The 14,983-nt window shown below is 56.0% G+C and overlaps 2 protein-coding genes across 12 annotated transcripts in view; one reads left to right on the top strand and one right to left on the bottom strand.

The window, feature by feature from the left end:
* The window catches only part of SH2B3 (SH2B adaptor protein 3), a 30,289-nt gene extending 18,517 nt beyond the window's left edge, over positions 1-11,772 (top strand). The window contains exons 3-8 of one of the 2 annotated variants that reach the window (XM_081123586.1): positions 7,676-7,777; positions 7,869-7,960; positions 8,050-8,144; positions 8,245-8,459; positions 8,556-8,727; positions 8,892-11,772. In XM_081123586.1, the coding sequence (XP_080979712.1) occupies positions 7,676-7,777; positions 7,869-7,960; positions 8,050-8,144; positions 8,245-8,459; positions 8,556-8,727; positions 8,892-9,187 (972 nt within the window). In that variant the 3' untranslated portion in view covers positions 9,188-11,772. Of the gene's footprint in view, positions 1-7,675; positions 7,778-7,868; positions 7,961-8,046; positions 8,145-8,244; positions 8,460-8,555; positions 8,728-8,891 lie in introns of both variants that reach the window. The other variant, XM_081123585.1, reaches the window with a different exon arrangement.
* Positions 11,773-12,382: 610 nt separating this feature from the next.
* The window catches only part of ATXN2 (ataxin 2), a 58,501-nt gene continuing 55,900 nt past the window's right edge, over positions 12,383-14,983 (bottom strand). For 6 of the 10 annotated variants that reach the window (XM_081123574.1, XM_081123576.1, XM_081123577.1 and 3 more), the window contains 2 exons: positions 13,776-13,944; positions 12,383-12,992 (listed from right to left, as the gene is read on the bottom strand). In XM_081123574.1, coding sequence (XP_080979700.1) covers positions 12,964-12,992; positions 13,776-13,944 — 198 coding nt within the window. In that variant the 3' untranslated portion in view covers positions 12,383-12,963. The remainder of the gene's footprint in view (positions 12,993-13,775; positions 13,945-14,983) is intronic. The other 4 variants (XM_081123579.1, XM_081123581.1, XM_081123580.1 and 1 more) reach the window with 1 other exon arrangement.

Raw genomic sequence — 14,983 nt, 5'->3', positions numbered from 1 at the left:
GGTTTCTGGGCTTATGGAGGTTTTTAAATTAAGATCTTTCCATTTATGGCTTCATTCTTTGCTTTTTCTGCTGAGAAAGACCTGGGATCTGATAATTACATAGGTTTTCCTTTTCTCTTTTAATTATGTAGTCCAGCTAGTTTTTATTCCTTGTGGCTGGTGTGATCTCCCCTTGTTTCGTGATGTCGGTGAGAGGTTGTGCGTGTGTCAAGGCCTGTGACATAGTAAGTGCTCACTAAAGGCAGGCTGCAGACAACAGGCCGTGCCAGGCTGAGCTTGGGGAGCGGGGAGTGTGGTGCAGTGGCTGCAGCGGGGACCCGCCGGCTCCTGCCCTCATCCTGTGTCAGCTCGGCCTGAGCTCTGCCAGCTCTGAGCCTCCCTGGCATCCCGTACCCCTCAGGCCCCAGAGGCCTTCACTGTCACCTCTTCTTCTGAATCATCATTCTTCGAAGGCAGGCGGTGGCCACCGTCCAGGGCTTTTGGGGATCTTGGTGGTGACGAGACCCGCTCCCCCACTGAGGCCAGTGACAAGTTATTTGTTTTTTAACCACAACTTTTTCCACCTTCCGCAGGCGCAGAGCAGACTCGGGCCCAGCCAGGCCACGTGCCCGGTTGAGGGGCTTCCCCAGTCTGGTCTGGCTCGAGCAGGGCTGGGAGGTGGGCCCCCGTTCAAGTCCCTGGGGGCTGACCAGCTCTGGGACCCCTGGCCCTATGACACCCACCGTGATCACCCACAGACTCCCGTGGACCCATCTGCTTTCCTGGAGTGTGGGGTCCACAGCGCCCATAGGAATGACCAGGGAGGGCAGGTTTGATGCTGGTGTCCCCCCATACTGCTCAGGGGCCTGGGGACATGGCATGGCCTCTCAGAGCCAGGCTTCCCCTTCTGTCTGGAGGGGCTGACGAGGGCCCAGCCCTCGTGGCCTAGAGTGCCCCTGGGACTGAGGTGGCCACAAGTGGCACTAGGATAGGAAGGCATAGCCTGGGTAAAGGTGTGGGTGGGGGGCTGGCACACTGGCCTTGGGGCTCTGGCCACATGGGGACTGGGAGGAGGGGACAGGGAGGATTCCTGGCAGGGACAATGGGAGCAGGATATGGTCACTCAGGGTGTGGGCTGGTGGCAGCTGATGTGCAGCGGGCAGCAGGGATGGGGTCTGGCTGGGCCCGACCCTGCTCCTGACTCCCAGTCATCCCGGGCCTGCTGGGTGCTGGCTGGGCACTTCCGGAGACCTCTGTGCACGTGTGACTGGCCCAGGCGGTCATCAGGGCTGGTTGCTGAGCGCCCAGAACAGCTCCCTCTTCACGGCAGCTCAGCTCCAGGTCTCAGCAGTTTATCCTAATCTGTCCCCCAGAGAGCCAGAGGTATGGCTGAGGTGGCCTGTGTGGAGGGGACAGTGTGAGCAGAGGTGCAGAGGGGAGAGAGGCTGGAGGTGTGGGCATGAGGTCTGGCTAGTAAGGGTAGGGCTGCCGCCCGCCACTCCTGTCCTGCAAGGCCCTGTCCCAGGACCCCGCCCCAAGTACAGCCCAGATTCGGCCTGGACTTCTGTCACCCTTGGGGGAGACTAGATGAGCGGGTGAAGGTCTGGTGGGGGATCAGTTCCTTGATTCGCCTGTTTGGTCGTGCCCACAAGTACTTCCACAGTGGTCCCTCTTCAGACATGGTCACCCCCATCTTGGGTGTGGCCCCCATGGGCAGGCCTTGGAGCGGAAGTCCAGCCGGTCCTCACAGCTGGCTCAGCCACACTCGGGCGCCACCCGCATCTCAGGAGGGGGTCGAGGCTGTGGGATCCGACTGGTTCTGTGTGGTGTTGGGGGGGCGCTCTCTCTCTCTCTGTATGGGGGTCTCTGTCTTGGGGGTTTGTCTCTGGGGGGAGGTAGCTCCAGCCTCTGAGAGGGGCTTTGTGTCCCTGTCACTGTGAATCTGTGTGTGGGGGGGTGGTCTCTGTGTCTCTGAGAAGGGGCTTTGTGACTGTGTCACTGTGAGTCTGTCTGACGTGGGGGGGAACCCTTCGGGCCTGAGGGGGACTCCCTACAGGTGGATAGGCCCCAGCCCGTCTGCCACAGCATCTCTGGCTAATTACCACCCCAGCCTCCTGGGGGCTTCGGAGGGTGCAGCACTCGGCCACTCAGTGTGAACTGTGATGGGGACCCTGTCTCTGAGCAGAGTGGTTCTGTTTGGGGGTCTGTCTCCCCTTTTCCTTGGCTCTGGGGGGGGGGTGTCTCTGTTTCTGGTACTTGCGGGGGATCTCATTTGCCAAGAAAGAGGGGAAGCCGGCTTGATCCATGTGGCTTTTCTGGAAGCTTCTCTCATCCCTTCCCTGCTCCTCTGTGGAGACGGGGCAGACCAAGGGGGAGATGTGGCCCACAGGGACTGGGAGTCTGGGCAGCAGGCAGGGCCGCTTGCAGAAGCCTTGGAGGCTACACCTGTCATCACCTCCACTTTACAGACGAGGATTCAAGCAGAGAAGTGAAGTGATTTGCTCAGGGGTCACACAGGAAGAGTGGCACTTGAAGGGCCCTTGTGGGTGGGGCTGGTGGCCCTGGCTGGGGGCAGGGTGGGAAGTGACCTGTGGCCTGCAGTTCGTGCAGCCCCTGGAACTGGCTCCCTGCCTTGTTTGCCCCCAGAGGGCCTGGGAGCAGGGGTGAGATAACTCACCAGCCCGTCTGCCTCTGATCCCCAGACATCCGAGGGCTGGGGCCCCAGGCAGCCACCCAGATACTCCCCATCCAGCTGACAAGCCCTAAGGACCTCCTCTGGACCAACCCGTGCTGGGCCCCAGCTGGGAACAAGGCTCCGTGTCCTGTCCCCACCCCCAGAGGAACTCCCAGTCAGAAGGTGGGGGCAGCTGCATCGTCAGGAAATTATGGCCCGGCCTGATAAGCCCGGGCCGCCCGAGGGAGAGGCGCAGGAATCACTAACCACGGCATGACCAGAGAGGGCTCCCTGGAGGAGGGAGGTTTTCTCCGCCAAGGCCTGCCGTGGGAGCATGGGCCCCGGGCCTGGGCAGACAGGGGTCTGAGCCCAGCTCTACTCAGCCCCTCCCTGTGGCTGGGACAAATGATTTTGCGTCTCAGGGCCTCCATTTCTCCATCTGTGACATGGGGTTGGTGACTGTGCTGGCGTGGGGTGCCAAGAACTAATTCTCAAACCCCAGGATGAGGAGGTTGCCGAGTGGCGGTTGTGCGGCCCCAAGGTTTCTGAGCAGGACAAGGGTGGCCAAAGTCTGGGGAACACATGGGTTCAACAGGCTTCTCTGCTTCAGTACAGAGGCTGCCCTCTCTTGGAAAATCCCTCTTTGCACTGGTTGCCAGGAAGCTCAGAGACAAACTTGTGGCGAGTGGAATTCCCTCTGAGTGTCCCTGTAACCGGACTAAAATCCTTTGTGGAACGAGGCAGGGCATGTTCTTTCTCTTGTGGTTTTTTTAAAAGGTTGTTTTGATACCGATCAGTAAGAGCTGAGTAAGCATTTTCCATAATGACGTTTCACGTTTGTTCATCCATTTTGGATGCTGGGCTGGGGGACTGAGCTACCTGACTAGGATGTGGAACTGGCTGAGCCTGTAAGTTTTCAGGCCCTCGTCCTAGACACCCCTGCCCTCCCCCTACTCACGGGAGGGAGCAGGACCCGCTTACTGTCCCCATGTAGACTGAAGCTGTAAATGGTGCAGCCGGGCTGCAAGGCCCCGAGGTGCGCTCAGGGCATGGTTGCCATGGCCAAGGCAGGCAGCTTGAACCTAGACTTCCAGCGCCACTGCTGCTCTTTGTAGGAGAGGACTGAGGGCCCAGAAGACAAGACTGCCAAGGGCCCGTGTGGCCTAGAGATTCCGCAGTGGGTGGTCTCCTCCAGGTTGTCACTCGAGGATAAAGGCCTCTTCAGCGGCCGGGCGGGTCGCAGTGCATGAACAGGGCCATTGTGAGGGTCCAGCCCCACGAGCAGGCCTGTTTCTGCTGCGGGATTCAGTTCAAGCTCCCACCTTCACTGTCTCAGAATAAGCCCGCCGCCCAGGGGGCCTTCTCGGCCGACTGGGACCAACCACCTCACTGTGGGACACGCGTGCCCACGTGCTTCCCCACCCCAGGGCCTTGGCAAAGGCCATCCCGGTGCCTGGTACACTCAGCCCTGCTCTTGATGTAGCCAAGGTGGCCGTCATGCCTCCCACCTGCCGCGGCCCTCTGTCTCCTTGCCGTTGGGTGTGGGTATCCCGCTGCCTTGGTAGAGCGGAAGCTCCGTGAGTCAAAGGGCGTGTCTCATTCCTACTGGGGCACTGGAGCTCCATGAGGAGGGCCAGTCCCTCTGCTGGGGTCTCGAGGGTCTGAATGGTGACAGGCTCTCCTCAAGATGGCCGTGAGGACAAGGCTGTAGGGCGCAGCCCAGTGCCTTGGAAGTCTCTGGAAGGGCCATCCCTGGCCCGGCCCCTTGGCACTCAGGGAGCAGCACAGGTTGTGGGTGTTTCCAGGTGAAGGCAGAGGGAAAACAAGGCCCGCAGGACTCGGGAAGGTCTGGCTCCTCATCACTTTCATTCCCTCTAGGCAGAGTCATGGGGACCGTGAGGTTGGCGGGAGTCCAGGAGAACCAGGGGAACATAGAGGCGGAGGCACAGCTGTCTACACTGCCCTCAAAAGCACCAGAGACAATAAACCTAGAGCCAGAACTTGCTCCGTCTCATGTAGAAGTGCATGGAAGTTTCTGCCCAGTTTTAATGGCCACTGAACCTGTTCTTCCAGGGTTTCCCTACTCCCTTCAAAACAAACTCAGAAGCACCCAGGTAGTTCACTGTATTGTCTTCAGTCACAGTGAAATGCACTTTATTTTAATGTAAATCTTAGGACAGGCAGGTAATAGGTGTGAATTCCACTGCAGGGGGGAAAGGAGCACCTTACACTTGCTCCTTGCAGGGTTGCTGTCTGCTGTGTGTCTGTAACACTAAGTACTTAAGGCTGTGCTGTACCCAGGAAGGCTTTACCCACACTGGCCCCAGCCAATCACCACACTAACCCTGGGAGGACGGGCTATTAGAGCTCTACTAGCCCGTGAAAAACCGGGCAGGAGGGCTGAGGTCTTTATCCAGGGTTACACAAGCGTCAGAAGGGTCGGGACTGAACCCTAAAGCCTAGAGGGGTAAGAATTTTGAATATACGGTGAGTGCAGAAATGCAGGCCCCACTGGGGCCTTTGTCTTTGAGCCTCCCAGCGGCCAAAGCAAAGAAAAAAATGGGTTACTGCCACTGGAGTCACAATGCCCACAAAAAGAAGCCAGCTTTTTGGGTGCTGAGACTTGCTCCCCAGGAGTGATGATGATGCAGGATGTGGTGGGTGATTCTACTGCTTGTACCACAAATACTTGGAGTGGTTTGGCCGTTGTGACCACCTAAGCACAGACTGAGGTGGGCTGAGAGCGCAGCGGCTTGCTCTGTGAGGCAGGTGGAAAAGAGGGAATGTGGGAGGAGGACCCTGGAGCCCATCCCCTGGCCCCTCCACACAGCAGCCCGCGCTTTGGGGTCCTGCTCTGGACCGGCCCGAGGCGGGGCTGTCCTGTCCTCATGCTCACTGGCGCCTCCCCATGCTCAGGCAGCATGTTACACCCACTGCTTCAGATTCCAGCTCTGCACCTGGAGCTTGTGACTCGGGCAGCTCCTGTGTCACGCTCACCCTGCGGGCAGACAGCAGCGGCCGGCAGGTGCGGAGGGGAATCCTCCTTCCACCACAGCCCACCAGGTCAGCAGTTCCTCAGCTGCTGGGGGTGGGGCTGGCACGGAGGGCCCCACATTCAGAGCGAAACCAGCGGCTTTGCTGCTTAATCTCTGCACTCACTGGGCTGGGCCCAGGGCCAGGCCTGGAGCGGAACTGAAAGGGAGACTAGGCCTGTTCCCCTCTGGGCCTGGCCTACTTCCTCTCCGTGATCCTGAGGCTGGGAGCCAGTGGGGAGGGTGGGGGGCCAGGCAGGGCCAACTGCACAAGCAGGAGAAGGAACTAGCCCTGTGTACCTCACCCCTCCTGCAGACAGGAAACAGCCTCAGATGGGCTGGCTATGGAGGCCCCACTCCCCATGCTGGCGTGTCCTGTGCCCGTGCAGGTACTGTGCACCCCACACCTGACACCCAGGCTGAGAAACTGGGGTACAGGGAACGTGAAAGAGAAACTGGAAGGGTGAAAACACCAAGGCTGGGATTTCCTAGTTGTGCAAGCCCTTCGAGCTTTGTTCCTCATGTGTCGACGGTGAGAGGAGGCAGTAAACCCTGATAATGTTAGTGGTTCCTAGAGCTGCTGTTACTGTCCCCAGATTGTGTCCAAGAACCAGGGCAGGACCGGGAGCTCCAAGGAGACCTGCTGGGAGGGGCCTGGACTAGGAAGAGCCTGTTTGGGCTGCCCTCTCACCTCTTTGCCGGTGGGGAAGGTGTTGAAGGCAGGTGGCCTGGCCCTGGGTCCCATCCTCTGTTAGAGGTGCCTGTGTCCATAGCAGGGTTAAGCACAGGGTCTTGGGGATCAGCTCTTACACCACCTGTAGAAAAGGCAGCCCCTGGCCAAGCAAAATGTGGCCTTCTGGTCAGAAGAGGTAGAGCTCGGATCCCCCAAAGCCTGCCTCTTGTTTCCACCTCCAACCCTGCGTGGCTCGTTAGGGGCTCTAGTACTTCCCAGGTGCGCCTGGCTTATCTCCTGGTCCTCAGGGAAAGAGCTGCTGGAGGCAGGGGAGCCCAGCTGCGCCTCCTCCGTCCAATCCCCAACTCATCTCAGGCTCTTCCCACCATTCTTATCTTCTTTCGGCCTCTGCTAGAAGCAGCCATCGATCATCTCATGACCTCTGGAGAAACAAGCTTATCACAAGAGGAAGTGGAGGGCTTGACCTCCCTTCTGGTTCTAGGGTGCCCCTGAGCCTCTGCTCCACCCAGGTTGACTCGGGACCTAGCAGAAAGGGCTCTTGCTGGCAAAGGGTTTGGGGACTGTTTCCTACCTACTCTGCTCCGTGTGTGCTGGGTGTCACGGGAGACTCCTGGGCCCACAGTTGTGTGGGTTTCTACCAGCTGTAACTGGAGTTGGCCATGCCAGGCTGTGCCCCTTTGAGCACACTGGCAGAAGCCCCAAAAGCCTGTGACTAAGCTACTTTGCCAACTCCACCCCTCCTCGTCCTAAGACTTGAAGGCAGAACAGATAGTGAGGTTTGGGAAGCTGAGGTCTAGTATTCACAGCCTGACCTTCCCTTCCTCAGGCAAATGGCTTCACCTCTGAGATTTGCGCTTCTGACCAACAGAGTGATAGTATCTGCTTCCTAGGGCCACCGTTAGGCCAGAGGAGACCCAGTCTAGTGTTGAGCTGATGGGGGGAGGGGGTGATGACAAAGACCTGGGGCCCCTGGCAGGCAGGCAGCACCAGAGAGAAATGTGGCTTGGGCTGGACACCCACACGCCCCCTCTCTGGGCTTGTTCATGGGACGTGGCTGCAGCAAGAGCAGCAGATGTCAGCAGGCACGTCATGCTGGAATGAGCACAGGTCCAGGTGAGGAGGGTAGCCCTCAGCCCACACAGATTTCTGTGAATCTCAGTGTGGGGGGAGTGGGCACAGTGCTTCAGAGGATACAGGAGAAGGGCCCTCAGGGTGCCCACTCAGCAGAAAACCAGAGAGGCCGGGGTGGGCTAAGGGCCACCAGGGACAAGCCTGAGTATTCCCTTGGTCTCCTAGAGTTCCAAGCCCAAGCTCCAAGCAGCCTGCTCCAGCATCCAGGAGGTCCGGCGATGTACACGCCTTGAGATGCCCGACAACCTCCACACCTTTGTGCTGAAGGTGAGTGATGGAGCTTTCCACACCCAGGGTACACTGCACACCACCCCCCCCCCGCCAGGAACCCACACAGCTATGCCTTCCTCCACACCAGGTGAAGGACCGGACAGACATCATCTTTGAGGTGGGAGACGAGCAGCAGCTGAATTCATGGATGGCTGAGTTCCGGGAATGCACAGGCCAGGGGTAAGGCGCCCCAGACTCCATTCCTGCTTCAGCTTTTTACTCCAGCCCTGATCTTCCCAGACCCTTCACCCCAGCCTCTTCTCCAGCAGCCTGGAGAGCACAGACCCAGAGATGCACATTCCCTCGGCCCCAGAGCCCAGCCAGTCCAGCTCCCCCAGGGGAAGCACAGACTCCCTGAATCAAGGTGAGTGAGTCGGGCCTTTATGCTCTGGGTGCGTCCGAACCAGCCTCAGCCCAGGACGTGAGGTACCCAAAGGCGTCACCATTCCCACCTCCTCTACCAGGTGCTTCTCCTGGGGGGTTCCTGGACCCAGCCTGCCAGAAAACAGATCATTTCCTGTCCTGCTACCCCTGGTTCCACGGCCCCATCTCTCGTGTGAAGGCAGCTCAGCTGGTGCAGCTGCAGGGCCCTGACGCTCACGGAGTGTTCCTGGTGCGGCAGAGTGAGACACGGCGTGGGGAGTACGTGCTCACGTTCAACTTCCAAGGCATAGCCAAGGTATGGGCAAGGCAGGGGGGCTGTACCACCCCCCCAAGTTCACAGCCCTTAGGGGCCACTGCCTGAGCCTCGCCTCTCCACCCCCTGCCCTTGCAGCACCTACGCCTGTCGCTGACGGAGCGGGGCCAGTGTCGAGTACAGCACCTCCACTTCCCCTCGGTCATGGACATGCTCCACCACTTCCAGCGTTCACCCATCCCCCTCGAGTGTGGAGCTGCCTGTGATGTCCGGCTGTCTAGCTATGTGGTCGTTGTCTCCCAGCCACCAGGTGTGAACCCAATGCCCTTGATAAAGGCGGTAGATGGCCCAGAGAACCACACAGGGGGGTGAAAGCTTGCTGCTGCAAATGCAGGGACCTAGAGATCTTGTTTTGTGTCCTTCTGATACTCCCTGCCCTGTGAAGACTGACTGGTCTCTGTCACTTGTCCCCAGGTTCCTCCAACACTGTCCTGTTCCCCTTCTCCCTCTCTCGCTGGGACTCAGAGCTGGGCCTTCCCCACCTCAGCTCTTCTGGCTGTCCACGGGGGCTCGGCCCGGAGGGTCTCCCAGGCCGGTCCTCTCCCCCAGAGCAGATCTTCCACCTGGTGCCTTCGCCCGAGGAACTGGCCAACAGCTTGCGGCACCTGGAGCCTGAGCCTGCCAGCCGAGCCCGGGACTCTGACTACGAAATGGACTCCTCTTCCCGGAGCCACCTACGGGCCATAGACAATCAGTACACGCCTCTCTGACAGGCGGTGGACCCAGGCCACCCGGATGCCCTGGAGGAGCACAGCAAGCAGACAGGAACTGGTGAATGTAACTTTCCTTCCTTTCAGAGAGAGTTAAGGGACATGTTAACTGCTCCTTCCAGTTTGGATGTGACCCTGCTATTAGGCCTGTTAAAGGGCCTCCTGTAAGTTCCCTCTGGCTTTCTCCTTGTTGTTTACAGATGTGGTTCTTGTTCGCAGATGCCTCGAGCTCCTGCCCTGGTCCCCAGGACCATCCCCACCACTCTTAGAGGCGGTAGGGTCAGGGCCAGACTGGCAGTGGAAACCTGTTCTCTTTTTCACTGACACTGTCGCAGCTGATGACAGACTTTCTACTGGGGGTGGGGGGGCATCAGGAAGCCCAAAACACTAACAAGCCCTGGATTCCCTGTGGTTTTCCCATGTAGCTTCAGTCCACGGGGCAGCTCTGCGGCGCCCACACCTGTCCTGCTTCGACACTCGGCCTTAGACAAAGCTCTGACAGATGGACAGGCTAAAGTCAAAAATGATTTAAACATTTTACCTCAAAGGATTCAGGTTTCAAAACTAAATCATTGCTTATTTCATTGCACTGTTTGACTACAAAAATCAGGTGGGTATTAGTTCAGACAGCTATGCAACCCCACCTGACTAGTGCCGGCTGAAGCAGCACGCCCGGCTTCCTTGTCTACTGCAGCCTCTGGAAGTCACCTGCTGCCGAGCAGCCACTGTCCTTCCTAAAGTGGAGACCTGAAGCGCGTCACTGTTTGAGTCAGGCAGTTACTGAACTAGGAGGGTGGCAGACCACAGCTCTACCCTGGTGCCTTATGAATAAAAAACGGGGTTCTGCTTTACAGCAGCTTTACAACGAGAGGTAACTGAGGGTGAGGGAGGGACAAGCAAAAAGGGCAGACAGAAGGGCTCCTGGGCCTTTCTAAAAATCCTTCCCGGCTGGCTCGGAGCCCCCATGGTCTGATGGCTTAGTAAATTCTCCCGCAAGGTTTTAGCTCATTCTTGAGCCAAAATGGAAGCTGGAAGCTCGTGCCACAGTGAATGAGGACCTCCTCCAACAGCCCACAATCGGGGCTCTGTTCCTGCTTCCTCAGGTTGGGGGGGGGGGGGGGTCACGTCTCCAACCCCGGGAGGTCCTGCAGGCAACTCTCCACCTGCCCCTCTCCATAAGGGACACAACTCACACGGGGCTGGCTCCTCCCAGAGAACGCTCAGTACCGAGCAGGCAGCAACCGTGTGCGGCCGGCTGCTCCCGGGGCCAGCCAGCCACTCGGCACAGCTTTAAGTGGATAGAGGCAAGATTAAACCTTGGCCTAAAACTAACCACTGCCTGCCTTACCTGGGGTGAGGGTTGTGTCTGCTCCCTCCAGCCACTGTCTACACTCTAAGAGGTCAGAGGCAAGACTTTTGCTTCTAGAATTTTTTGGGGCAAGCAGCCCCGTCTTCACTTTTACTTTCAAAACCAACACTCCTGGGTGTTTTCACAGGTTGTAAAGCAGATCCGACCCTGACCCAGATTTTCAGTCCATTTCTAAGGATACTTATTTCCTACACACCAAGCAGGTGTGAACCAGAGAACATGCACTATTTTAAACGTCTCTCTTAAAAGAGAAAGCTCATCACAGAACGTCAGTGCTGACAAGTCACTGGTGCAGGAACAGGGCCAAGTAGACAATGAGCCAGCATACCCTCTCCCTCCCCTCTGGGCCATGACACCTTCAGGCACGGCACCCACTTCTAAGCTCTCAGCAGATCCTCAGGTAGTGCCAGGAGGCAGCAAATGAACAGTGCTGACCCACTGGCTGCAAAGTACAAGCTCAGACTCTGACAGAGAACTAGAGTCACCCACCTCCAGGCCGCTTCAGAATAAAATGTTCAAGAAAAACATTTCCTTTCTAAACATATCCATGTTACCAGGACAGCTCAAACACATTCCAACAGGAAGCCCCGTCATGGCCTGGCAAGAAGGGACACTAAGACAGTGCCTCTCCCTTCTGCTCAAGCAGGTTGGGCTGGAGGAGAGGGAGCAGCAGGTCCCTGGGCTGCATGCCCTCACAGTGACCTGCTGGCTGCAGCCGGCCCACAGCATCTGCCACCTGCCCTCCAGGCCTGATGTGACTGCTGCTGGCGGCAAGAGGCCAAGCCAGCAGCCTCCACAGGGCCCAGGCTCTGAGTGCCAAGGGGGACAGTAGCATCACGATCTCTGCAGTTATCTCCAGCCACAGACAAGGGCAGTGGACTGCTTCCAGCACCATCACTTCCTCAATCTGACTTTAACGAACTTTTACAAACTAATAGTCACCAGCACCAAAGAATTAAGTCAACTAACCTGCCTTGAATTTTAGACCAGCAATCCATATGGCTTTATCTGGTATAAATCTTCTGCCTTTGATCATTTCTGGACCGTGTAGGAAAAAGGAATAGCAATCATTAAAATCTTAGACCAGAGGACACTGTCTGGCAAACTGTTATGTATTGTTTATGTACTGTACCAGTAACTTATTCTTGAACAATGCAAATTTTGCTATAATGTACAAATTGCTACATGTGAATTAAAAAAAAGTTTTCAGAATCTTGATTGGATGCCAACAATATTTAAAGACTCTATTACGACTATGGTCTAAAATCCTTGCCCTCCTCCCACAAGTCAGGGACACTGACAGATGCTGGCGTCTGCAGCATCAACTGCTCCGTGCGGCTCTCCTGAGTTTCTGGACCATTTTTCTCCTTTTCTCCCCCCCCCCCCAATCTTTTTTTAAAATGAATCTTTACTTTTTAATTACAAATGACATACTAGTTTCAGGTGTAGCTTTCTCACAGCTTTTTAAAAAGTGTCTCCTGCCCCCTACTGGTAACACAGACAAGATGCCTGAATCAGGACAGCTGACTAACACGTTTGGGTTCAGGAGGTATCGAAAAGGAAGCTTACAGATCCAGCGGCAGGCTGCGGACGTGGCCTTTCAGCGCTGCCCAACTCTGGCCAGCCTTCCTCCTTCCGGAGCAGAACTCTATCCACCAAAGAGAATATCTCAGTCGTGTCTTTTCCTAGAGAGACCTTGAACCAGAACTGAAGGTGAAGAAGAAAAATCATTTGACAACTAACCTTCCAGGACATTAAGAAAACACACTCCGCCCCTCTGCCTTGATATTAACTAGTGGCTTATAGAAACACACACTAACTGGGTATCAGTTTTTAAAACTTTTTTTATTTTTTAATTTTTTTTAAGTTTTTATTTTATATTATCTACAAAGTAAAAGTTTTTCCCTTAACTTAAAAGTTGAACCACTGTAGACAGTGATCACTTCATCAAACTTGATTTATAAATAATATTCCGTCAGTCTGACGGTAAGAATTTACTGAACCTTTGTCAAGTTTAGTAAAAGGGCGTTCCAAGTCTTGATTTTTTTTTTTTTTTTAGCAGTAATAGCAGCAAGAATCACTCTTGTTACTTTTGCTAGCTGATGTGTTCGTGACTTTTGAGGGTCATTAAAAATAAATAACTTCCAGTTTCAGCAAGCAGAGGGGTACCTGCGGGGCTCTGAAACAGCGTGTGGATTATGAACAGCCCCCAAGTTCCTAAATGCCTCTACTCGGTCCAATATCTTCCACTGCAATGAACTGTTAGCATTCCTATTGGATGTTACAAGAAATCAACATATATTTTTTAAAAACAAAATAAATGAAATTCTAGTTTTCTGTGCTTCCAGTTGGTAGAAGCAGTAGAAGGGAGGAGGGAATTTGGCCTTTCGGTTCCTCCAGGGCAGCCTTACAACTGCTGTTGGTGGTGGGCTTGTACTGTAAAAAAGAAAAGTGAATATTTAAACAGAAAACTGGCAACACCGCACATCAGCCTAGTGTCTGCAGCACATGACTGTAAACTATCCTTGTGCTAGCTGAGCAAGACTCAAGATTTAGTTCATCCCCCCCCCCATCTGCACCAAAGGGGGGAAGGGGGGAGTAGAACAAACCAGTAAGACGTAAAACCACTTCAGATAAAACTCCCAGAAGACTTGTTGCTCATGGGGTAGAAAAACAGGCCGTAACATACCCCCTCCCCAAATATTAGCCAAGCACCGTACTGCTTTCGAGGAACACCATGGCAGCCATCGAGGATCAGCGCACAGTCAGGGCCTCTCCCTGTCAGGGCATAGGCTGGAGCTCGTGCTACACTCAACACCGACCCACACACAGCACTTTCTCATCAGCAGTCCTCTCCAGAGCTACAATCAAACTCGTGGTGGTGACCTGACCCCCCAAGCAGACTGCTGGGACGTGGGAAGGAAACGGCTGCCCTGCCCAGCCTCTCGTAACAAGGAAGGCCAACTGAGTCCTAGGCGGCATCACTCCACAGATGCTGCCGCTGCTGCTCACCAAGCCAGACCGGTACCAGCGGAACACACAGACTCGGCCCGGAGCCTCAGGCCCTGACCCTGGCTGAGCATCACAGTCCCTCCTGTGCACACTGACGGGTCTGCTAGTTCTCAGATGCGGGCTTGAAGCGCTGCCCTGCCTGCCATTCGACCTGTGCGAGCAGAATGCTTTGGGGTGCCCGGCGGCCCCTGCACACACACGCCTCACCTGAAGGGTGCGTCATATAGGGGAAATGCGCTGTTGTCGAGACTGGAATGGGCTGTAGTGCACTTTGAGCGAGGGCGGCCTGGGGACCGCCGGGTGGCTGTGTCGTCATTAGCATCATTGGCGCATGGGCAGTTGGATGAGAAGGAACCATTCCTGACTGTACATGAGCCTGAAACAGAGAGCTCTTTTACGGATACAGGCAACATCTCCACTTAAACAACATGTCAACTGTGCCTTTCGTGGGGCTGGGGCTCTCGGGAAAGGGCCCCAGTGGGCCCTCAGGGCCCCTTCTTTTCCCTGGGGATGCTCCCTAGTGGAACATAACTGACCTACAGACACTTTCACCCTTCATCAGCTCAATCCTGCGAGGCCAAGGGAGCAGGCACCCAGGAGCCTGGCAGAACCAGGGCTGCATGTCCGAGCCACCAAGACTCCTGATCACTGATTCTGTATGTGGGGCAAAGATCAGACCCCGACCCCAAGGATGTGTGGCCAGCTTGGCAGGCGAGGTGCAACCCTGCTTCAGAACCTGGCTTCCACGTGGGGCCCAAAGCAGTTTTACAAGGATGTTCCTTTTGAACAGGGAAGCAGGTTGTTACGTAAGTGGAAACTGTCAGATCCTGTCCTAGGGATCACTCTCCCTGCTGGCCTCCCGCCCCGCCCCCCGCTCCTGCCTGCTCACCAGCACACCTCAGTGAAGGCTGAGCCAGGGCGGTGAGAAGAGGCTCGGGCAGCTCTGCTCTGCTAAAAGAGACGCCGACGGAGCAGCAGGAGGAGGAGGCTGCAGTGAAGGCTCCAGGGTGATGGGGGCAGTAAGCAACAATCCAGGCCAGCCCAGGGTCCCAGTACCGAGCAACAGGGATTCAACCTGGTCTCACCGTCAAGTTGGGAAGGTTTTAGCCCAAACAGGCAGCTCCCAGCTCTGCAGGGATTGGGTAGGGCCAGGAAGAGCCGTTTTCCTGCCTCCCACACTGTGCACAGTTCCAGACCATAAAAGCCTTGAATCAAATGCTGTTTTCATTACCTTTCATATTCAAGTGGGCCCAGGGTGTATCTGGGCTTCCCTGTGTTAATCCATTTTGCTCTTTCAGCACAAAAACACAAAAGTGAGGTTTTAGGAACCCCAACCTCCATGTAAACTCACACACCTACGTAGCCACCAGCCTCTGCTAGACATCTACAGGACTCCGGCTCTCACGAGGCTCCTG

This window comes from Miniopterus schreibersii (genome assembly GCF_964146895.1).
Source record: "Miniopterus schreibersii genome assembly, chromosome: 20".
Classification (NCBI taxonomy): Eukaryota; Metazoa; Chordata; class Mammalia; order Chiroptera; family Miniopteridae; genus Miniopterus; species Miniopterus schreibersii.
This window is presented reverse-complemented; position numbering and strand designations above follow the sequence as displayed.